Raw genomic sequence first — 23,842 nt, 5'->3', positions numbered from 1 at the left:
CTTTTTCTAGCAGTAGGATGGTATGAATCTGGAACCTGGGTGTCATCCCCAGTGAGTAGGACTAAATCTCATTAGTATCCCAAACTGGTTGGGAGTCTCAGTTCCATTGTTTCTTGGACAGGAGTTGGGGATATGATAGGCAAGGTGGTTACTTAAATTTCAGTGGGTTCCATCTATCTGTGAGCCTAAGGATAGGTGTTAGCTGTTTCCACTGTTTCCTCAGCCTACTCAGATCTTAGAAACTTCTCCCTTATCTCCAGTCTCACTATATCCTCCTCTTTTTACCCCCATTCCTCAGGGGATCAGCTATTGCCAAGATTGTGGGTAGCAATGTGGCCCAGCTGGCACAGTTTGACCCTCGGGTCTCCATGTGGGTGTTTGAGGAGGAAGTTGCGGGCCAAAAGCTAACAGAGATCATCAACACGAAGCATGAGAATGTCAAATACCTACCTGGGCACAAGCTTCCTCCTAATGTGGTGAGGTCCCCTTAAAGATGACTGGGGGTAGGGAGAATGATAGGGGAGAGTGTATGGGGTCACACTCCAGGCCCTAAATGAAGAAGCTGGTTGAGGGAAGCTGGACCTTATCCCAGGTCAGTACCAGCCCCAGAGGGTGACTGAGGTCTGCACAAAGCATAACCTATCTACCCAAGGGGTGTCAGTCCCCTGACACTGATCTGGGGTTTCCTTGGATCAGAGAAGGAATGTAATGCAGTCCCCACTTCCCATAAGGTAGCTCCAGGGCTGGGTTGGATGAGGAAAGGGGGAGGGAGGTTTAGAAGCAAGTCATCTCTGTGGCCACCAAGGACAGGCTTCCAGACTCTGGGGTCCAGGATAGTGCATCCTGTTACTCATTCACCCACAGGCTGACCTTGGAGATAGCTCTGTGGACTACAGGAATGGGGCCAAAATCATTTGTCTTTCACTTTTCCCCTGAAAAGGGGGAGGGCATGTTGTCTGGGGCTCATTTTTAGCCCTGAAAGTCATCCAAGTGCTCTATCCAGTCCAACCCATCCTCTTTTTACCTGTCACGTCCCATAGTCATGGCTTGGAAGCAAGTTAGGGTTTCAGAAGTTGTTTTCAAGAATCTTTCACCCCCACAGAATAGCTGGAACTGTTGGGGGAGGGAAGTTAAGTCTAATAGCTCCTATGAAACCCAGTCCTGCCCCCCAGCACCCAAATCCCTGCTTGCTTCTCCCACCACCTCCACCACACTCCCCCACCCCCAAGAACCGTCCTGTCAGCACTGCTCTACCTCTCCTGTAGGTGGCTGTACCAGATGTGATCCAAGCAGCAGCAGATGCAGACATTCTCATTTTTGTGGTGCCCCATCAATTCATTGGCAAAATCTGCGACCAGCTCAAGGGTCATCTGAAGGGAAATGCCATTGGGGTGTCTCTTATCAAGGTGCCTAGGGAGGGGGAAGGAATGGCTATAGTGAGGGGGGAGAACCAGAGCAGCAATTGCAGGGAAATGGGGGGGGGCATTGTGGGGATGGCTAAGGAGGTCGTCTGGTTCCTAAGCTGGGATAGGAGGAAGATCTGAAGTAGAAGGCAGGCTACTAAATGATAGTTCTAGAGGGAATAGGTCTCCATGTATGGGGACTTGGGATAGTAGACAAAGAGATGGGGGGGGGGGCGGATGGGAAGTAACAGACCAAAGCTAGCTCTGAGTCCCATTCTGTGCCCAGGGTGTGGACGAGGGCCCCCAAGGGCTGAAGTTGATCTCTGAGGTGATCCACGAACGACTGGGCATCCCCATTAGTGTGCTGATGGGGGCCAATATTGCCAATGAGGTGGCTGATGAGAAATTCTGTGAAACCACCATTGGTGAGACCTCCTTGTCCCTTCCCTCACCATAGCCCAACTCGTCTCTTTTCCCATCTGTTTTTTTCCGTAAAGGTATTGGTGAGGGGAAGACCAGAGGGAGGACAGAGGGGTGTGGTAGGGCAAGGGGACTGGAAGGGTTACCCTCTCTCTGTCTGGAGCAGAGATGGGGGAGAACAGCTGCCATTGAGTGTATCTTTTGCTCAGTCTCATCCCTTCCACTTCAGGCTGCAAGGACCCGGCCCAAGGGCAGCTGCTGAAGGAGCTGTTGCAAACACCTAATTTCCGAATAACTGTGGTGCAAGAAGTAGACACAGTAGAGATCTGTGGGGCCCTCAAGGTGAGGGGCAGGGGAGGAGTTAGGGTCCTGTTGGGCTCTAGAGAGAGAACTATAGGCTAGATAAAACCCCAGAGAATGCAGCCTATAGAGGCACCTTGGGGAAACAGGTTCAGATCCTCCCTCCATGAGAGGAAGAACACCTGCCCTCATCTGGACCACCCACTTCCTTTGTGAGAGCCCTGTCTCTGAGGCTAAATAAAGGAAGGTCCAGAGGGAGGAGGGAGCCCCTGCCCTCCTGGAATTCCCATTCTGGTGGAAGAGACAGGGAGACACCAAGGATACCGATTTAGAGATAAGAAATGAACTAGGGACAGCTAGAAAGATCTAGAAATAATGCTAGAGGTATGAATTAATCAGGGAAGTGGGTACCAAGTAGGGTTGGTTAAAAGCCCAGCTAGGTGCGGAACTAAGCACTATTCTATCTCATTTGACCCTCACAACAACCCTTCAAAGTAGGTGCTATTATTGTCATAGAGATTGCCCAGAGTCACACCACCAGGTAGTGTCTGAGACTGGATTTGAACTCAGGTCTTCCTGACTCCAGGTCCAGCATTCAATACTGCCTAGGTTAGGTGACACAGGCTGTCCCAGAGAAAAGGAACAGTCTCGGGGCGGCCAGGTGGCTCAGCGAGTAAGAGCATCGGCTCCAGTGTCGGGATGACCTGGATCAAATCCGGGCTCAGATACTCAGCACCACACCCAGAAATAATAACTGGCCATGTAACCTTGAGCAAGTTACTTAACCCCAATTGCTTAAAAAAAAAAAAAAAAAAGGAACAGTCTTTGGACCCAGAGTATTTGGAAACAGATTAGGGCAGGAGTGGGGAACCTGTAGCCTCAAGGCCACATGTGGCGCCCTAGGCCCTCAAGTGCTGCCCTTTGACTGAATACAAACTTCACAGACCAAATCACCTTAATAAAAGGATTTTTTCTGTAAAACTTGGGCTTGGTCAAAAGGCCGAAGGTTCTTCACCCCTAGGTTTGGGCCCCCAGTTGCTAATGTTCTATGCTGGCCTTGCTGTTGAAAAGAAGAAAGCCCCTGCTTTTTGTCATGGATCCCTTTAGCAGTCTGGTGAATCCTATGGAACCCTTCCCAGAATAATGTTTTTAAATACATACAACAAAATACAAAAATTAAAAAATTACAAAGAATGCCTATTATATTGAAATAGAGTTGTGAAAATATTTTTTTGAAAAGTTAACAGACCCCAGGTAAAGAACTCCCAGTTATGATATTCAGATCTAACCAAAGGTAACGCCTCTCCACTCCAACCAGGTCTATACAGAGAGCATAGGGGGCTGAGGGAGGAGATATGGTGGCCCTTAAGATGCTGCCCAGGGACTACATTGCTTCCCCCCTCTTCCCTACAAAGAATGTGGTTGCTGTTGGGGCTGGCTTCTGTGACGGACTGGGCTTTGGTGACAACACGAAGGCTGCTGTGATCCGGCTGGGACTCATGGAAATGATTGCGTTCTCCAAGCTCTTCTGCAAGGGCCCAGTCTCCTCAGCCACCTTCCTGGAAAGCTGTGGGGTCGCTGACCTCATCACCACCTGTTACGGGGGTCGGAACCGAAAAGTGGCTGAAGCCTTTGCCCGAACTGGAAAGGTGGGGGCTCAAGAGGTGGGGTGTAAGACGGCAGAACACTGTCCAAAAGAGGGCAATGGGGAAGAGGAGAGGGGTTGGGAAGACTTCTGGGAGGAGGTGGGGTTGGGAAGACTAAAAGAGGCTGGAGGCAGGGAACTGGGGAGAGGGCACCAGCTAAGCATCCGATGTGAATGTTCTTACCCCCTCCCAGAATTCCTCCCCAGTGCCCCTATTCCCTATCTGAGATTTCAGACTCCACCTGACCCTGACTACTGAGACGCTCTGCTCCCTACCTTCCCCCTCTCCCAACTCCATCTCCTTCACAGTCTATTGAACAACTGGAAAAAGAGATGCTGAATGGGCAGAAGCTCCAGGGGCCCCCGACAGCTCGGGAGCTGCACAGCATTCTGAAACACAAGGGCCTGGTGGATAAGTGAGTGCAACAGACCTTCTTTCCCCTTCCCCACCACTCCTTCCCCTCCTCAGTCTGACCCTTTCCCTGTTACCAGAGAAAAGATCTGAATGACCCAGGCATAGGACAATCCCTGGGAATCAGGCATTTTGTTTGACCCTCCCACTTATTTCTGAGCACCCCAACCCCTTACATGGAGACGGGGTCCCAGTTCTTGGGGCTCACTCTAAAAGCACACACAGAAACACAAGCATATGTAGTATGCATAAGCAAACCCTGTTAGAGGGAAGCCAATGTGATTAGTTGAGTTTGAGAAAGCTTCCTGGAGGCAGGGAATTTTGAAAAGGATTTGGAAGAGGGCTGGTCAGAAAGGAGAGAGAAAGGCTGTGGCTCTGGCCTTGTCTTCCAGTGGGAGGAACTGCCTAGACAAAGGGAATGGGGCAGGCAAGGAGACAGGGAGTGTGTATGAGGGCCCCCCAGTCCAGGAGAGGAGGGTGTAGGCCAAAGTTGTGGGGGCAGGAACAGCTGGAGGGGAGGAAGGGCCGTTCACCCCAAGGCTGAGGAGTTTGTCATTAGTATGTGAAATGGGGGGCTTCTGGACTCCAAGGCTGAGCCAGTGAATGCTTCTTTGCCTTGTCCTTCCCAGATTCCCCTTGTTTATGGCAGTGTACCAGGTGTGCTACGAGGGTCACCCAGTCCAGAAGTTTATCCACTGCCTCCAGAAGCACCCGGAACACATGTGAATGAATGGCACTGGGGCTGGGTTACTGAAGATCCCCTTTCCTGAACCTGACTACATACAGGGCAGGAGGCGTCAGGGCATCCTGGGTCCTGAGAACTTTTCCAAGACTTCACAGTTGTTCATCCTCAACTCAACTGCAGGCCAAATCAAACCCAAGCTATTTACCTCATCTCATGTTGAGAAGTCCTGAATTCTTGGGTCTTCCCCTCCTCCTACCTCCACTCTAGGGGTAGGGTCATCTGTCTTTTCTCTTTGGGGATGGGGGAAATGAACCTCAATGCTCTCAGTCTAATAGGGGGCCAGAATGGCTGCTACATTTTTGTTCTGACCTACAAAAATGATGCCCAAAGCTAAAAACCCTGTCCACCAGTTACTGTGCCCAATTGAGTGGCCAATGAGGCAGCTAGGGGTGTCAGCTTCTTGTGGAAGTGAGGAAGTTGGTGCAAAAGCAACCTAGGGGGTGGGCTGGGCTTTTGGGAGGGAGAGGAGGAAGACAGAACCCCATGAACCGCCTTGGCTCCAACCTCACCAGGGGCACCATCCTGTGTCAATGGATTTCAGTGTTTGTAACAAAATACAAAGATCTACAAACCCCCTGCCCCCGCCCCAGCTTCTCCTAGAAACATCTCTGTCCTCAGAACCCTCTGAGCATGTCCACTGCCCTCCTCCCCTGGCATCAGAATCAGCCTTGCTGGCATCAGAGGCCCTGGGGGCCCCTCTCCCCTCCCTGGTTCCTGCTTTTTGAGCTTTGGCACTTTCCCTGCCAGTTCCTCTCCTACCCGGCTGACCTTTCTAGTGACTTTTCTCCGCCCTCCCCCTCCCCCCTCCCTGGGCTCACCCACTCTATCTCTGGGTATCAGGAACTTAATCTGACTAAGGTACCTCCAGTACCTTTTCTGCATGGCTTTGACTCTGACCTTTTCCTTCACCACTCCCTGCCTTCTCTCCCTCCAGCCTTCAGCTGAGGATATGCCTTCTGGAGAGGGATATCACTCTCTGAATGCCACCCTCCCTTTCCTGAAATACTTCGGCTTCTCGGGCTCAATTCTACCAAGCATACTGATCACTGGGGGGTTTGGGAAATGTGCTCCTGGGGCAAGGGCTGGTCTCTCCTCCCACTTCTGGGGGTGGGGAGGAGGTATTCAAAGTGAAGAAAAAGGCCTTATGGAGTAGGGGTGGGAAAGCAGGGTGGGAGAAAAGGGATCTCCATGTACGGCATCCTGGCACAGGCAGAATTTAGGAGATGAAGGGAAGCAGGACTCTTGGTTAAAGAGGGCCCTCTCCAAAAGCTAGGAATGTCCTCAGGAATACCTGCCCACATTGCCTCAAAAGCATCAAACCCAGGGCCCAGGGGAGTAAATGAAATATCCACACCTATTTCTCAAGACAGGCTGACAGAAAGGAGTAAAGAAGAATGGAAGCTTAAGGGAAGGGGGAGGAGAAGGGAGGAGTATTCTTGGTCCTAGCCTTGGTCAAGGATCAGGTGGCAGCAGCAGGAATGTTAGCAGGTCAGCAGCCTTGGTACTGGGCTATTAATAGTGTTCTGGGGCTTTGTCCAGCCAGCAGAGGGGACACTAGTCAGTGAATGGCACGTTGTGGTCCACTAACAAGAAAGGGTAGCTCTGTAGCCCACCTCCACCCCCAAATCAGGAACTAAATGCCTCTGAAACCACTCCTCCAAACACTGTCAGGCAGTGAGAACTGTGGGTTTTGGGAGGTCTTTTGTAGGAACGAAGGGCTACCAAGCCCCTGGATAACTGAGATGGGAGATAGGATTACTAAAATCAGGGTCAGCCTCAAGGTTTTCCTAAGTCACTGTCATATTACTCTCCCTCCCCAGGAAGCTGAGTTGGGGGAAAGATCAGAGAACCCACGCCCCACTGCTTAGAAATAGGTCTCAAATTCAGTAATATGACTTACTCAGGATGAACAGATTCCTAGCTTTAATCTGGGTCCTTCAAGTCAAACATCCTTGTTTCTGTAATAAAAGTCAGCTTCTTTTCTGAATTGTGTGTGTGTGACACTGTGCTCTTCACTCCCCGACAAAGCCTTCTATTTCTTTATGGTGAGATTTTCACTGTTCTAACAAAACCAGATTTGTCATTTATCTCCAGAGTCTCTTGCCCCATTATTGTTCTAGTTCATTGGTCTGCTGAGCAGTGGAAAGAACAGTGGATTTGAAGTCACAGGATCTGGGTTGGAATTACCCTCCTTGGGCTGCTTTCCTAAGCAACTAAGTGGGTCCAGTGGATAGGCAAGTTATTTAACAGGGCCACTTTCGTTTTCCCCCTCTGTAAAACAGGGATAACAGGGGGTGGAGTCAAGAAGCAGGACGTCCCCGCTCCGGCTTCCACCTTCCCCAATCCATGTAAAAAGGGGACTCTAAACAAACTTTGGAGATGCAGAACCCACAAAATGACACAGAGAAGCTAACCTATTGCTGAGGACAGCCCGACAGGCCAGTAGGAATCCACCAGTGCAGTGCTCTGGGAAATGAGCCCAGTCCCACACCAAGGCTTTAGCCCCAGGGCGGGCCTGACCAGCCGCCCCAGAGGAACTCCAGATCAGCAGCAGCTGTGGCCGTTTCCAGATTTATCAACACATAGATGCAAAGGACAAAGTGAGAGGTCAGTGCAGTCTGGACTTTGGGACCCAGTAAGTGGGAACGCATGGCTTTTACCCTCAGGGTGAGAAGCCACTGAGCCGCTGGCACAGCCAGCCAGCACCACATGCCAGCTTCAGCTCCTGGCCTGCAGAGTGTAGGGGGACCAAGCACCAGTCTGAGGGGTAATCGCTCTTGCTTTAACCTTCTTGGATCTGGATTGCAGTCTAGGGTGGAGGTTCTGGGGTGTGTGTCCAGCTTGCCAGAGCATGTGGAGGCCTCAGAGAGGGCACCCATCTAATACCTCCGGCAGCTGAGAAAACCCCAGCCTTTGGGACGAAGGCTCCCCTGTCTGGTGGCAGAGTCCTACTGTAGCAAAAAGCCCAGGGGTCAAGTGACTGAGGGGCCACATGACCAGGCAAAGGAAACAAAGCAGACAGAAGATTCCAACATTAGACTCCTATTTTGGGGACAAAAAGGAGCAAAGCATGGAACAGGAGGAAAACAGTGAAGTCAGAACTCCTGCACCAAAAGCTTCAAAGGAAAATACAAGCTGGTTATAGGCCATAGAGGACCTTAAGAAGCAGATAAGAGAAGTGGAGGGAAAACTGGGAAGAGAAATGAGAAAGATGCAAGAAAATTATGAAATGAGAGTCAACAGCCTGACTGAGGAAAATAACACCTTAAAAAATAGACTAACTCAAGTGGCAAAAGAGGCTCAAAAAGGCAATGAGGAGAAGAATGCCTTAAAAAGCCAAATTTGCCAGATGGAAAAAGAATCTCAAAAGCTCACTGAGGAGAATCATTGCTTCAGAATTAGACTGGAGCAAATGGAAGCTAATGACTTTATGAGAAGTCAAGATGCTGTTAAACAGATCCAAACAAATGAAAGAATAGAAGGCAATGTGAAATATCTCTTGGGAAAAACCACTGACCTGCAAAATAGATCCAGGAGAGTTAACTTAAAAATGATTGGAATACTTTAAAGCCATGATCAAAGTAAGAACCTAGAAATCATCCTCCAGGAAGTTCTCAAAGAAAACTGCCCTGATGTTTTAGAACCAGAGGGCAAAATAGAGGTTGAAAGAATCCACTGATCACCTCCTGAAAAATATCCTAGAAAGAAAACTCCTAGGAATATTATAGCTAGGTTCCAGAATTCCCAGATTAAGGAGAGAATATTACAAGCAGCCAGGAAGAAACAATTTGAATATTGTGGAAACACAATCGGGATAACCCAGGATCTGGCAGCTTCTACACTGAGGGATCAAAGGGCTTGGAATATGATATTCTGGAGGTCAAAAGAGCTGGGATTAAAACCAAGAGTCACCTACCCAGCAAAACTGAGTATTGTGTTTCAGGGGAAAACATGGTAATTCAGTGGAATAAAGGACTTTCAAGAATTCTTGTTGAAAAAACCAGAGTTGAATAGAAAATTTGACATTCAGATACAAGAAGCAAGAGAAGCATGAGAAGGTAAACAGGGAAAAGAAATCATAAGCCACTTATCAAAGTTGAACTATTAACATTTCTACATGGAAAAACAATAATTGTAACTTATGAAACCTTTCTCAGTTGAAGGGAATACAAATATATATATATATATATGTCTATATATGAGGGTATATGGGCATATGTTTACAGGTTTACATAGACAGAGGCACAGGACCAATTTAACAGGAAGGGATGATACTTAAAAGGTGAAATTAAGAGGTGAGAGGGGAATATAATGAGAGGAGATGGGGAGAGACATAATGGGGTAAACTATCTCATATGGAAGAGGCAAGAGAAAATGTTTACAATCGAGGGGAAGAATAGGAAGGCAAAACAGAATGGGTCAACCTTATTCTCATTGAATTTGGCTTTGGGAAGGAATAAAATACACACTGAATAGGGTATCTCACCCTACAGGAGAGTAGGGGGGAAGGGGATGAGAAGGGGTATGATGGAAGGGAGGGCAGGCTGGTGGGGAGGGAAGTTGAAAGCACCCACTTTTGAAAAGGGACCAGGATCAAAGTAGAGAATAGAACAAGTGGGAGGTGGGATAGAAGGGAGGGAAATATAGTCAGTCTTTTACAATATATCTACTATGTTATTGTTTTGCATTAGCCACACATATACAACCTATACTGAACTGCTTATCTTGGGGTGGGTGACAAGGGAGGAAGGGAATGAATCTGGAATTCAAAGTTTTAAAATCAAATGTTTAAATACACACACACACACACACATATATATTATTAATACTATTTTACGTGTAATTGGGAAATAAGATATACAGGCACTGGGGCATAGAGATCCACTGGAAAAGTCGAAAGGGGTATGGATGGGAGAAAATATGGGAGAGAGCTGATTGGAGGAGGGGATATCCTGTGGGACTGCTATTTTGGGGCAGTGGGCAGGGGAAAAATGGGGAGAAAATTTGTAACTCAAAATCTGGTGGAAATGAATGATGTAAATCAGAAGTTAATAAAGCATTTGAAAAAAAAATAATAAAACAAAAAACGGGGATGTGTTGGGATAAAAGCAAATCGTATTTGCAAATATTAATAAACATTATTATTATTGTCTGCAAGGTGCGAGGTTGGGGCCAGGCTTTGGCTTCCCATCTCTGGCCATATTAGAGCTATGGACACAAGCCTGGAGAGACTGGCTGGGATCACGCTGCCGGCTCGTCCGGGGCCAGGATGCAGTCCAGAGCTCTTTCCTACTGGTGTTTATATTTTCATCGTGATTCTTCCAAGGAGATCCCAGGGCTTTAGGGATCTGTGGCAGCTTTAAAGCTAGGGAAATAACAGACTGACGACCATTGTCAAACTTGGTCGTATTTGTCTGCAGGGTCGAGGTCAGCCCCTTACTCATGTCACTCGCTTTGGCAGTCATTCTTCTGGGATTTAACCCGGACTGGAAAGTGCAGGGAATTAGCACCAGGGGGCGCACTGATAGTTTTTACATCGAATCTTTCCAGGGAAGGATCTGCCCGACGACTAGTGACATCACTAGATCATACATGCTTGGGATTTGGCCTGTCGATTACAGACCTCTTGGACTTGAGCGTCAGGGAGTCCTAATGAGGAATGACCATAAAGCCCAGAATTTTGTGCGTTCGAATTGTAGACTTTTAGAGCGCCGGAAATTCATCGGGTCCAGCCAGCGTAGGAGCAGATAATCCCCCTCAGAGGGCGGAAGTGTACTCTAGCCGGCGTCGGGTAGTTAGACTTCTCCCTTCCGACTGAGACCGGAAGTCAGTTCGGGAGGCTAAGAATCCATTTCCGCCCTCAGACTTCTGAGTCTGAGTTCCCCGCCCCCTGACTCCCGCTATTGCATCTCTATGGTTCCGATCCCATTTTCCCTTGGGGCCGGAAGTGGCGCATCGGCGAAGGCAGAACGAAGTCGAAGGACTTAGGGAGGCTGCGGGCTTAACTGTGAGGGCCAGGTATGAGGGAGGATCTGTCGGGCCGGGGAGGGTGGCGGGGCCGAGTCTGGGCTCCCTCCCCGGATCTCAAAGCGCTCAAAAGCCTGGTTCTTTCCCCAACCTTGGGAAAGGGTGGAGCTAAAGACTGTAGAGGTAGGAGGGAGGGAGGCCCGCGCGGTCTGAGGGGCAGGGGCGGGGGGCACGAGCCCTAGGTGCCTAGTGGGCAGGCGCGGAAGCTGCCCGGACCTGGTCGCGGCGGGGCCGGCTGCCCTTGGCTGCCTGGGCCCTGAGTGCAGCAGCCAGCGGGGGTCAGCTCCCCAGAGGCCCGAGCAGAGCCCACCACTTACCTCCTGAGCGCTCCCCGCCTCAGTGCATTCGTTTTCCTTAATGCGGGGTCTCTGCGAAATTCCTTATCGGAGGATAAGACCTTTCATTTTCTTAGTCTGGTTTTCAAGCCCTAATGCTTTTGTTTTTTGCTTTTTTGGAGAGGGGAAGGCAGGGCAGTTGGGGTTAAGTGATTTGCCCAAGGTCACACGGCTAGTTTTTTGTGTCTGAGGCCGGATTTGAACTTAGGTCCTCCCGACTCCAGGGCTGGTGCAATATTCACACCGACACCTAGACGCCCGAAGCCTAATACTTTTAATCAGACTCAGTCACCTGGTAGCCCTCCCCAAATACTTGTAGACGTGTTATCCTGCCTTTGCATGGAATTTTCCCTTTGCTTTGACCCTGCTGCAGCTTTTCTCCTTTTCTTCCCTTTCCCATCTTGCCTATTTAGTTCAATTCAGTAAACATTTTATAAGCGCCTACTATGTGCCAGGCCCTGTGCTAAGCCCCGAACTTATAAAAAGATGCAAAAGACAGTTCCTGGCCTCAAGGAGCTTATGATCTAAGGGGAGGCAAGGGGGGAGAACAATATGCAAATAAATATTTACAAAGTAAACTACATGCCGAATAAATAGGAAGTCATTAAGAGAGGGGAAGCACTAGAATTAAGAGGGGTTAGAAAAGGATCCTTGTAGAAGGTGGGATTTTAGTTGGAACTTGAAGCCGGGGAGGGTCAGTCAAAATCCTAGTTGTCATAGGTGAGAGCTAGTTCTTACATGAAGCCTTCTGGGACACCCTCCCAAATAGGTGTTGAACTCTCCTTCCTCTGAACTTCCACTTCTACCGGGGTCCACTGTCTAATTATAGCACTTACTCAAATACCGACGTAGATCTGCGATTTATATCCGTTAGCCTTTATTAGTGCTTACTCTATGCCTGGTGGCCCTGTGCTAAGCATTGAAAATATAAAGGCCTCCTCCCCCTTCAAAAAAAAAAGAAAGAAAAACAGTTGCAAAGAGCTCAGAGTCTAATTTCATGACTTTGGATAGTCCCTTCAAGGATGTAGGTGTCGACTCATCTGTTTCTCATCATTCTTTGTGACTTTTTGTTCATATTCTCCCAGGAATATATCCCAAGGAACACACCCTACATAAGGGGCCTTTCTCAACATACCCTGAGAAGGAGCTCTCAGGTTATCTGCTTGCTACTTCTTGACGTCAGACCAACCCATCTCTTCTTTCCCTCATAATTTCCCCATGTCTTTTTTTGCATGTAGCACTTAGATCATATAAAAAAATTCTATGTCTTAATCTTTCTTTTGGGGATGGGAATATGTTTTTATTTTTTCATGGTGCCCAACAAAGTGCCTTGCCTATAAAAGGTTTTTGTTGAAAGGAAAATTCTTTTTTTTTTTTTTTAGGCTTTGCTTGGATTAATAAAGCAAAACTCAATACAAAGAGAATTAAAAAGAGCTTATTAAAAATGTGTCCAGGCAGCAAAACACTGACAGGCTAATCACTAGAGATCAGCAAGGGATTCAAGATGGAGCCAGTTTTTACTGATAAGTGAGATAAAGACAATTAAGATGGGACCACTGTCAGTAAAAGGATTTTGGTCCATTGTATTGTAGCACCTCCCTGATTGCCAGTATCTGAGAGCTTCTTGATGCTTAGCTGATGCCCTGGTAGGTGATAAATAGCAGATAATACAAAAACTGCAGCCTGGGTGACCCCCCCCCCCCAACATATTGACAATCAGGTCTGGGGACAATGGATCACTAACTCAGCATAACTTTTAACAATTCCCCCATTTGGTGTTAACCACATATATTTACATGGAAATGACTGAACAACCAAACAAAATAAACATATGCTTTCCTTTGGTCTTATGTCCCTTTATCCTCAGCTGTAGCATCCTAATCTCTGCTATGTGTGCTTAATTAATGGCTATAAGCCAAGGGATTTAAACTCACAACAGAAAATAAATGTACTATGGCCATGGGTGTCACAAATAATGATCCTGTGTTTCCATCAATGTTGAAGACTTGAATAAACTTAGATAACAGAGTCATAATCTCATGTATCCCCCATTGAGACAAACTTTGTTAAATAGCCATTATATGGAAACTAGGGCCTATTGCAAATCAGGCCTATTGCAGATCAGGCCATTTAGAGGGCATATCAGGTACTAATTTTAGAAAGGAGATTTATGAATCAGCAGAGTCATCAAGAAAACTCAGTAAACAAGACATGCCGTAAAACAGAAGACCAAAGAAATATAATGATAAAAATCAGTATTCTTTATAATCTTGTAACCCACTCCCAGTGTTCAGTTTCATCTTGAGTCCCAGATGAGATGTCCCATGCAGTTGTCTGCTCCCTGGAAACATCTTCCTTTGGATATCCTGGAATAGGCCTTGGTCTCAGGGCAGCTCTGGGGTGGTCTTTCCAGTGATTGTTCTTCCCTGGTTCCAAGTCGCTTGCAAAGACTCCTAAGTAATTCTCCCAAATCTGTTAGCAACAAGACTTAATACAACTTATTATAACCTCTTAAATTTGCTTTGTTTAATGACTAGGTCATGTGGTGAAAACTAGCTCAGACCTTATGATTCTGGTCTTATTAACAACAGAGCTATAAGAAGAATATCAAATTAAGAACCTATAATATACCTGAAATGTCAGGAAATTTCACTTATTACATATCACTTGCTATTTCTGTCTTTACGGTTAGTGACATTTTACATGTAAAATTCTAAACCCAATTTTTAGGACTTATTTTTATCACATGCTTAAGGCCTATATATCTCATTAGAATTATTTACATTTAACATAGATAATTATCTGATCTTGTTGCTTTTCTCAGAATTTCTTTTCATGCCTGCCAGTTTACCTTAGGGGGAAGAGATACTTTAAGGATCTAATTTTGTACATGAATACATAGCACTCATTTAAATAAATGCTTTTTTCTCTAGGTTCGACAGGTACACAAATGAATTTGCTTAAAAGATGCTTAATAACAAACAACAAAAGACTTGGGATATGTAAATATGCTAAGTAGTTAATGCCAAATTGTATTTAGAGAAGAGTTAATATGAAACAAATTATCTATAGTAAAACATGTTCAGTCATTTAACCCTGTTCAAATGGAATAGATATTACACAAACACAGACTATTGTTCGTAGAAGCCCTTTAAGCAAAGGGAACATCTTTAAGCTGTCTCTTGAGTAGTTTACTTGCATTTCAGGACATGCTTTATATATGGGTCTTAATCTTATATTAGATAACAAACCCAAGTAAAATTGGTTTTCCCATAAGATAGTTCATAAATTATTCTCCTCTAAGTTAAGTGATTTTACTGAAATTCTATTCCTTAAAAACAAAGATAGAAGGGTTATCTGACTTTAATCTTGAGTTTAAATTTTTGAATTGTGATATTTATATCTTTGTTTCATAAGCTTTTTAATCATTATCTAATTGTTCCCATACCATTCTGGAAGAATGAAATAATTCAGGGACTTAATCTTCTCCATATGACAAGTTCAAGCAACTAATTTAACTCTTCATTAGGATAGAAATTTGCTATTAGAGGAGGAAAAAATGGGCATGGTTATAACAGCATTAAAAGTGGTTCTCCAGGTCCAAGGGCACAGAATGAGAAGTATGCCAGGGTAAAACATGCTTAGCTCTTTTTGATTTCATGTAAGAGTCATAGTTAAGTTTTAGGAACAGCTGGTCATACAGCAAAATCCTACCTCATTTACAAGTAATATAGTCAGTGTCAGGATTAGCCAAATTGGAAACGTTCCATTCAAAAGGAAGTAACACTATAAGGAAACTTAGTCAAGAAGATCCTACCCTAAGCTATGCCAAAATTTTCACCTTAGTCTTCCCCAGACACAGATATCAACCTGTAGCAATTTTCAGACTGCACCTGTTCTGGACAGCTCATGACATTCCACTTGAATGGTGGACTTTTGGCCTCATAACAGTACAGGCAAACATATCTGAAACAAAATTTAGATTGATATCAGATTACAGTTCCATGAGATGTTACCTCAAAATAGAAAATTTCACTAATCACAGTATAGGGCTGAGTTATTATTTCTTTCATGGTGTTACAATAACAAAAGTTTATTAGGCCTTAAAAAAATTCACATCCTTCTAGCATTTAAACTCATCCTGGTGTAAAAATCAGTCATTGGAAACCAAACAAACAATTACATTCTGAAATTCCACATAGATAGTGAATGCATAATTTATTCAAAACCCAGAAAAAGAAATTGGCCAATTGCTTTAAATCTCCAGACTATCAGATATCTATCTCAAAGTATTGTATATTCACCACTCATGGCAAAAATAAATCTTTTTAAGACTAGAGTTTGTTGAGACTAAATTAACTCAGGATATAACTTCAGTATATATTATTCCAGGTATAACTTTATAACCTTCGCAAATGATAGACAAATGAACTCAGAGGAAGCTCTTTACTATAAGCACCTTGAAAATTTCACCCCCATTTTTGCAAGGGGTGGAAAAAGGGGTCCAATTTTTTTTTTCAGCAAACCAATTCATTGCTTCAGAATTTTATAAGACTAGCAAGCTTTTTCACAGAACTGATAAGAGCTTATGACACTACCCAAGCAGATAGTCTTAGGAACTCTTGTAGGTTTTGAATAAGATTTTACAAGACCTTTTCCCTCACAATAATTCTCAGTTTTCCCTTTTAAAATATACCCATCTAAATACTTGATAGATTTTAACATTGTGACAGTAAGCCCTAATAACTTAATAATTTTGTGATTTTAATAAGTGATAACCAAATAATTTTTGCAGAAACTTCCTCTTAGCTATAGGCAAACCTGGAAGTTTCTAGTTTCTTAAATTTCAGTATTTCAGAATATTACAACACATGGTCAACAGGGCTGAAAAGAGAACGGTTTTTAAATATTTTTGCCATCTTTTTAACAGTTCACTTCATAAGCTAACAACATACAAATTAAAAGAGAAGCTGCTTTTCTTTCTTTTTTTTTTTTAAAGCAATCGGGGTTAAGTAACTTGCTCAAGGTTACACGGCCAGTTATTTCTGGGTGTGGTGCTGAGTATCTGAGCCTGGATGTGATCCAGGTCATCCCGACACTGGAGCCGGTGCTCTTACTCACTGAGCCACCTGGCCGCCCCTTAGAAGCTGCTTTTCTAACAGCATATTTGATATAATGATTTATAATGTCCCACAATATAAGAAAATTTAGAAACAATAACAACATAGACAATATTATGGATTTGAAACATGAAACAAAATCATTTACTAGTCTGGTCACTTCAAGTCAGTTGAATGAATTTCCAAATTAACTTACCTGGAAAATCATTCATTATTCACCTTTGGCATTTTATACTAATCATATCCAAAACCCATTATAAAGTTATCTAGTATGGAAATAATAAGAACAGTAGTTAATTATTCATATAGTCACTGTTGTACTTGCCATGTGCCAGACACTGTGTTAAGCACTTTACAGTCTTGTGATTCTCACAACAAGCCATGGGAGGTGGATGCTGTTATCTTATTTTCTCCTTTACAGATCGGGAAACTGAGGTGAAGAGAAGTGAAGTCATATGGCTAATCAGTTTCTGAGACTGAAGTTTTTTGACTCAGGTTTTCCTGATCTATGCATTTTCTAGTGTTTTTCCTGCTTTCATGCCAAATAACATGTATATTTTTCATGTGGTTCTATTTACCACAATTATCCTAATAGGAGAACGCAGACCACATTCTGATTTATTTTCAGGATAGACTTTGACCAAATCAAATCTGGATTAGTAATCGTTAATGTTAACATTTAAATCTCAGTTTATCTAAGGGCCATTTATGGTTTGCACTTCAAAAGAGCCCTTTATTATCAATAAACTCATTTTTACAGACACATGGTGACACTCCTAGTATAATCTTGTCTCTCTTTCCTTTCAAACACCCTCAGAGCCTGATCAGTTCCTTTTATCTCCTTCATGTAGTCCCTACCCTCTCTTATCTGTTCTGGAAACTTTCAGGTAAAGGGTGGTCCTATCATTCCCATCCCCCAGCTTTGGATTGGGGGAATTTCAAGCTGTATATCATAAAGAATAGCCATGTGAAGTGTCACATCTCCCTCTTACCTGAATGAAATCCAGCCCTTCCTCACTTTCCTTTCCAAATCTTCCCGACCCTTTACTCAGCCAAAATCAGAGGTAGGACTTGAACCCAGGTCTTCATGATAGATGATGAGAATATTCACATTTTACTTATGTGGAGACAAGTTCAGAAAGTTTAGAAGGGTCATTACTTGTTACTTGTCATTACTGGTCACGAAGTTAATAAAGTGGCCGAACTGGGACAGGATCCCAGGTCTCTTAATTCTAAATTGAGTTTTCTTACCATGTCATTACATTAATTGCTGTAGGATTTCAGAGAGATGAATGACTTTGACTGGGCTAGTCGGGGTACATAGGAGGTGGCTTGAGCTGGGGGTGGTAGGTGGTGAAGGGATGGGAGGAAGTAGCCATCTGTGGAGAGGAGTCTTAGGTAGTGGGGAACAGAAAGCTAGGTATTTGATGATTGTCTTGAGAGACCAATGAATAGACCAGTTTGACCAGAATACAGTACTCCTTTGAGGAAATAGTAAGTAGGTGGACTTCTTTTTGCAGACAATAGAAAACAGCTGTGGAGCACAGTGGCTAGAACACTGGACTTAGTGTCAGAAAGATCTGAAGTAAATAAATACTTCCATGGACACATACTAGTTGTGGAATCCTGGACAAGTCACTAAATGGCTCTTCTGTAAAATGGGGATAATAATGTCACTACCTTACAAGGTTGTTGTGAGGAACAAGTGATATATGTAAAGTACTTTGCAAACCTTGACATTCTATATATAAAATGTTAACAATTATCAATAATAATAAATAGATAAGGTAGTGAGTAAAGATTAATTTTTGAGAAGCTTGGTTACAAATGATAGAGAACTTAAAAATCACCTGGATTCAATTCAACAAAACATTTATTAAGCCTTTGCTCTGTGTAGGGCATTTTGCTAGGTACTAGGCTACCAAGACAAAAAAAAAGAAACAGTGCAGCCTCTGCTAGACTGTGTCCAGTGACATGAAAATCACTACCTCACTGGGGTTGCCTGCTCTATTTTTGGACAGCTCTAATTATTGCATTCTTTCTTATATCTAACTGAAAGTTGCTTCTCTGTAACATCTACCCACTATTCCTAGATCCACCATCTGGAGCCTCACACAATGTTTAATTCGATTTAGACTTGCAGAACACTGCTAGGTGCTGGCAGAGAGACAAATTAAGTAATTCAGGCTTCTTGTCCCTAAAAATCTCTGATTTTGAGTCTTCTGAGATTCTGGTCTTCTATATTTCTCAGGCATATAGCATCACCAGAAGAACATTGGGAATTTAAATTGTGCCCCTCTGCAACTTCTGTTCCTTGCTCCGAGTTCTACCTTTTGAAAGGACCAAGCAAAATTAATTTAATCCTGTTTTTGTATAACAGCCCTTCTAATACATGCCTTTCTTAAGTTTTCTCCAATCTAAAATTTGCAGTTCCTTCAAACTTACCTTCATGTGGTGTGATTTTTTTTACCATTCTGGTTGCCCTTTTTTAGAAGTTTGTCAGTGGTATTCTTAAAAGAGGAACTGAGGAGGACATGAACAAAGTGCTTTGAGTACAAGAATAAACAGCCCTATGGAGCCTCTTAAATCTATACCCCTATCCTAATCTGTCTGCCACAGTATGAAGCTTACAAGGTAATATGTAAAAAAGGCTGAGCCTTATAGCATAAACTCTGCTAAGCTGAACTAAACCCTTGTTCAGGCAGTCACTTTTCACTTAGTGGTTCACCTATTTAGCTTTGAATAAACTTACTATTTCTTTTTCATTTGGTCTCTGAAGTTATTGACCTCCAGTTAATGGATCCAGCTAATGGGTTTTATTCTCCCTCGGCTCCTCAAGACCCCAGCTTGAGAACTCTCCCAACAATTTGGTGTCAGAAGTAAGATAACTGGAACTCCTTTGGGGACCCTTGAGACTGGCAGCACAGGTGAATTCTCAGGGAAGCAACTACTAAGGTAAGACTTCTTGCCCATCACTAGACTTTACTGTGCTGTCCCAGTCATCTTGATTCCTGAAGGTGGTAAGAGTCATTTTTTTCTCTGAAATCATGCCTCCTTGAGGCCTTCTGAAAACTTTAACAAAAAGGGTGAATGTTTTCTCTGTGGACTCATTATCCTGCACATTACTGTGTGTTTAATTGTTTGAGCCTTAGTGCAGCTAGTGTCAGTCTGTGTGAGAGAAAGCCTAGATACCTGGGAAGATTCTAAGGAAACAGTCTTTCAAGGGAAAATAATTCTTCCTGAGAATGATGACTGTCTAGACATCCTCCCTCTTTTCTGTGGATAGACTCAACCAGGAGTAATCAACAGAGTAAAACCACTCTTGGAATTCCATTGGCACAAATGGCAATAAATAAATAAACAATTTCTAGCCAGCCTTGATAGCTGCAGGATTATCTCTAAAACATTTTCTCTTTCTCTTGTCATGTAGAATGGGTATACCATGGATGATTTCTGTTGGCAGTGGCCAAATGTAGGATCATTTGATTTAATTAAATTGACTTATTTACAAGACTTTTTAGAAGATTCTGACACAAAACGTGTGGATTATTGAGGGTTTTTTTTTTTTTGAGAGATCAGATACATTTTAAAAGAAGAAGAACATATTTGCTAGCTAGAAGGCTTCTCTGACAAAAGCAGAAAGTAAACTCCTGGAGTTATAGCAAAAACTGCTAGAGTTCCAGAAATTTCCGCCTGCTCTTAACCATTCCCAGAAATCCTTGCTCCCCTCTGTTCCTGCCGCCCCTTCTGACCAGCTCTTTTATGCTCCTCCTCATCTTCCCTGTCAAAGATGCCAAAAAGGCATCGCTCCTCTCATTTAATCCCTTTTTAACAACTGTTTTCTTCTGTGTCCCTCACTTTGCCTTGTAATGCCCCTAATCCTAGTCAAGAAAGAAGGAAAAATTGACCATGACAAGAAACCTTTATTAACCACTTTGACTAAGATTCCTATATTATCAGCTCCTTTGTAATTTCTTGCCACTTTGTTGTTCCCAACCCTGTTACCACACTTGTGTCATTACTGTCTTCTGCAACCTGGTTTGCTATTGTACACTTTTTACATTTTCCACCATTTTGCTGTACCCAGACATCAACTTACCTGGATTTGAATTTCACAGGGGAATCCCCTCCCTCATTTTCCCACATACTAAAAGGAAGACTTCCCTTCTGGATCTGCCCTTGTCTAATATGTTGATAACTTATTACTTTGCAATCAAAGCCAGGAAAATTCTCTCATAATTCTATTTATTCACCTCATTTGCACAGCAAGGCCATAAAATGTCAAAATCCAAGTTCCAGTTTGCCCAAGAAACTTATCAGGTCATGAGATTTCCCACCACTCCTGCCACTTTGGGTCAGGCCCACTTAATCATTTATTATTTTTTTATTTTAATTTAATTTAATTAATTTATTATTATTAATCTATTTCCATGTCAGTAATTAAATGGCAAATTGAGAAATTCTTAGGAACTCCTCTCTGTTGCAGGCAGTGGATCCAATGATTTGTAGGCATGGCAAAGCCTTTCTACTCCTTGCCCGTGACTCCATGCTGTGAGACAGAGAACATGAGGTGCTTTTTTCCTTCATCCAGTATGTGAGCTTCACCTCCAGGTTTAGATCTCCCAGACTTTTACAAATCCATTACCTTCTTTTGTCATGAGGACCTGGGAGTTGAGGCAGCTGTAATGTGCTAACCTCTACAACCTGAGATGCAGGCCATTGCCGTTTTCTTCTAAAACTTTGATTAAGCTCAAGGACCTTAATCCTACTTAAGAGTGGTGACTGTGCAGGGGCGGCCAGATGGCTCAGTGAGTAAGAGCACTGGCTCCAGTGTCGGGATGACCTGGGGATCAAACCTGGGCTCAGACACTCAGCACCACACCCAGAAATAACTGGCCGTGTAACCTTGAGCAAGTTACTTAACCCCAATTGCTTAAAAAAAAAAAGTGGTGACTGTGACTGTCTTTATGGTAGACAAATAGAACTTTATGAACCTTCCACCCCCTTTTGGTTTTCCATGTCATTTTTCCTGTTACACGCTTATCACACATGCTATCCGATGGTCCAGAGACCAACTATGAAAAACCCTTCCACCAACTCACTCAGCAGCCCTGCTGCCTTTTCCTCTAAAGGAGAGATTCACTCCATACTCCATGATTGCCTTAAATTTTTCACTTATCTATGAAACCATGGAAAGAATTGTCTTATATTCTTCTGCCCAATGCTGGCTTTGTTCTTTTCTGTAGTGGGTCATTTAAGTTAGCTCCAGACTGTGGTGATATCCTGTGTTGTATCCACACTAATCCACCACTAGTCTGAAAAGCAATTTGAAACTGCCCAAAAGTATATTATGTATATACCCTTTGACCCAGTGATAACCATTACTAGGTCCATATCCCAAAGAGATCAAAGAGAAAAAGGACCCTATTTGTACAAAAATATAGTTCCCCACCAAATGATATATACCAGTAGCATATCTAGGGTCAGTATAGATGTTCAGGGAAAACCCCTGGAGTAAATGGAAAATACTATATTGCTATTATATCCTGTGTAAGGTCCTATTAGCTTTTTTGAAGGCCACACCTAGAAGGAAAGAGGTAAGAGAAAGGTAGGAAAGAGGAAGGAAAAGGATAGTTTTTAGCAAGGTTGATAGAAAGGAGCCAACAGAAAGGGATTCGTTGAAAAATGAAGAAATCGTAACAAATGGAAAAGGAACCTAAATGGTGTGGCAAACGGGATCAAGACTAGTAATCATTCAGTCCCACTTTATTAGCATTCTTTTTTTCAGGTGGAATAATCTATTATAGACCTAATCGGGAGAGGGTTCTTGGGTAATTATTTGATCTTTGTATCTCCTCCTAGGCTCTAGCAGTCAGTCCTTTAAAATAAATTTTTATTGCATTACCTACATTCCTTTTCTTCCCCACAGCCACCACCATGCAGAGAGCCATCCCTTATAAATATTTTTTAAAAGAGAGAAAAAAGTGGTCGCTTCGGCCTCATATATACTAAAATTGGAACGATACAGAGATTAGCATGGCCCTTGCTCAAGGATGACACGCAAATTTGTGAAGCATTCCATATTTTTATTGTATGCCTTCATGGGTGGGGAGGGGGGGGAGGGGGACAGAATTTGAAACTCAAGGAATTATGGAATTGAATCTTGTAAACTAAAAGTAAACAAACAAATTAATAAAAAAAGAAATTAAAAAAAAAAACTTTAATCAAAACTAACCCAAGACATTAAAAAAAAATCTGACATACCTAGTTCCACACCAGTAGTCTTCCATCTCTGTAAAAGCATGCTGGAGGGCATTCTCATAAATCTTCTTTGGCACCAATTTTGGTCCTTATAATTTCGCAGCATTCAGTTTTGATTGTTTTGTTCTTTCTGTGCATATTGTTGTCATCTTTGTATACATGGTTTTCCTGGTTTCGCTTATTTCACTTTGCATTGCTTCTTTTTAGTGTTCCCATGTGTCTCTGTATTGATCATCTTTAGCATTTATTATAGTGCAGTGATACTCTGTTACATTCATGTATCAGAACTTGTTTTGTTTATCCATTTCTGAATGAAAATCTGCTTTGTTTCAAGTCTTTTGTTAAAACACAGAGTTCAACTGTAAATATTTTGGTATGTATTGGGCCTGTGTTATTATTAGCAACCCTGGGTATTATGTGCCTAACAGTGAAATCTCTAGGTCAGAGGAGAGGAACATTTTAATCACTCCTAATTCCAAATTGCGTTCTAGAATTGTGGAATAAGTTCACAGCTCTACCAGTAGTGCATTAGCATGCTTTTCCATAATTCCTCCAACATTGATGGTTTTCATCTTTTGTCATTTTTGGCAATTTTCAGGGTATGAGTGAGGTGAAAGCTCAAGGCTATTTTGATTTGCATTTTTTGTTGTTTTTAAAATAGGATTTATATTGATCTTTTGTTTTTTATACCATATTTCCTCTACCCTTTCCATGACATATACTTAGAGCATCCCTTTTAACAATTTTTTTAAAAAATAGGTTTTTATTAGTGTCTTTATTTATTGATTTTTTTTCTAATTTCCCTCAGTTTCCCTCCTGCTCCCTGAAGGACATCTCATATAAGAAACAGTATTTTTAAAGACAAAAGGAGAGAAAAATTAGCCTAAGCAATACATAAAAAAGTCTGAAAATATATATGCATTACACTTGTGGAATTCCCATCTTTTATTTTTTTTTTCCAAGGCTGTCAGGGTCACATGGGTGTCAGGTGTCTGAGGCTGTATTTTAACTCATGTCCTCCTGACTCCCTCCACCCAACTCTTTAAAAGAGGAATATGTGACTATCTTCTAATATTTCTTCTTTGGAACAATCTTGATTCTTTATTATTTTGCAGTCTTCACTTTTCGTGTGTGTGTGTGTGTGTGTGTGTGTGTGTGTGTGTGTGTGTGTGTG

The 23,842-nt window shown here is 43.1% G+C and overlaps 2 protein-coding genes and 1 non-coding gene across 5 annotated transcripts in view; all 3 read left to right on the top strand.

Moving 5' to 3' along the window:
* The window catches only part of GPD1 (glycerol-3-phosphate dehydrogenase 1), a 7,302-nt gene extending 390 nt beyond the window's left edge, over nt 1-6,912 (top strand). The window contains exons 2-8 of the mRNA XM_069092580.1: nt 299-476; nt 1,266-1,406; nt 1,690-1,828; nt 2,053-2,165; nt 3,539-3,772; nt 4,078-4,184; nt 4,810-6,912. Coding sequence (XP_068948681.1) covers nt 299-476; nt 1,266-1,406; nt 1,690-1,828; nt 2,053-2,165; nt 3,539-3,772; nt 4,078-4,184; nt 4,810-4,906 — 1,009 coding nt within the window. The 3' untranslated portion in view covers nt 4,907-6,912. The remainder of the gene's footprint in view (nt 1-298; nt 477-1,265; nt 1,407-1,689; nt 1,829-2,052; nt 2,166-3,538; nt 3,773-4,077; nt 4,185-4,809) is intronic.
* Nucleotides 6,913-10,785: 3,873 nt separating this feature from the next.
* Nucleotides 10,786-23,842, top strand: part of COX14 (cytochrome c oxidase assembly factor COX14) — a 17,939-nt gene continuing 4,882 nt past the window's right edge. The window contains exons 1-2 of one of the 3 annotated variants that reach the window (XM_069092576.1): nt 10,786-10,943; nt 19,247-19,362. The gene's annotated coding sequence lies outside the window, so the exon portion shown is untranslated. Of the gene's footprint in view, nt 10,944-19,186; nt 19,363-23,842 lie in introns of all 3 variants that reach the window. The other 2 variants (XM_069092575.1, XM_069092577.1) reach the window with 2 other exon arrangements.
* On the top strand, nt 22,392-22,495 carry LOC138164718 (U6 spliceosomal RNA). The gene has a single exon (XR_011169165.1). It is a non-coding gene; the product is annotated as a U6 spliceosomal RNA (small nuclear RNA).

Source organism: Petaurus breviceps, unplaced genomic scaffold (assembly GCF_028583685.1).
Source record: "Petaurus breviceps papuanus isolate PSGF00001 unplaced genomic scaffold, PetGlider_PUasm1.0 191, whole genome shotgun sequence".
Lineage (NCBI taxonomy): Eukaryota > Metazoa > Chordata > Mammalia > Diprotodontia > Petauridae > Petaurus > Petaurus breviceps.
This window is presented reverse-complemented; position numbering and strand designations above follow the sequence as displayed.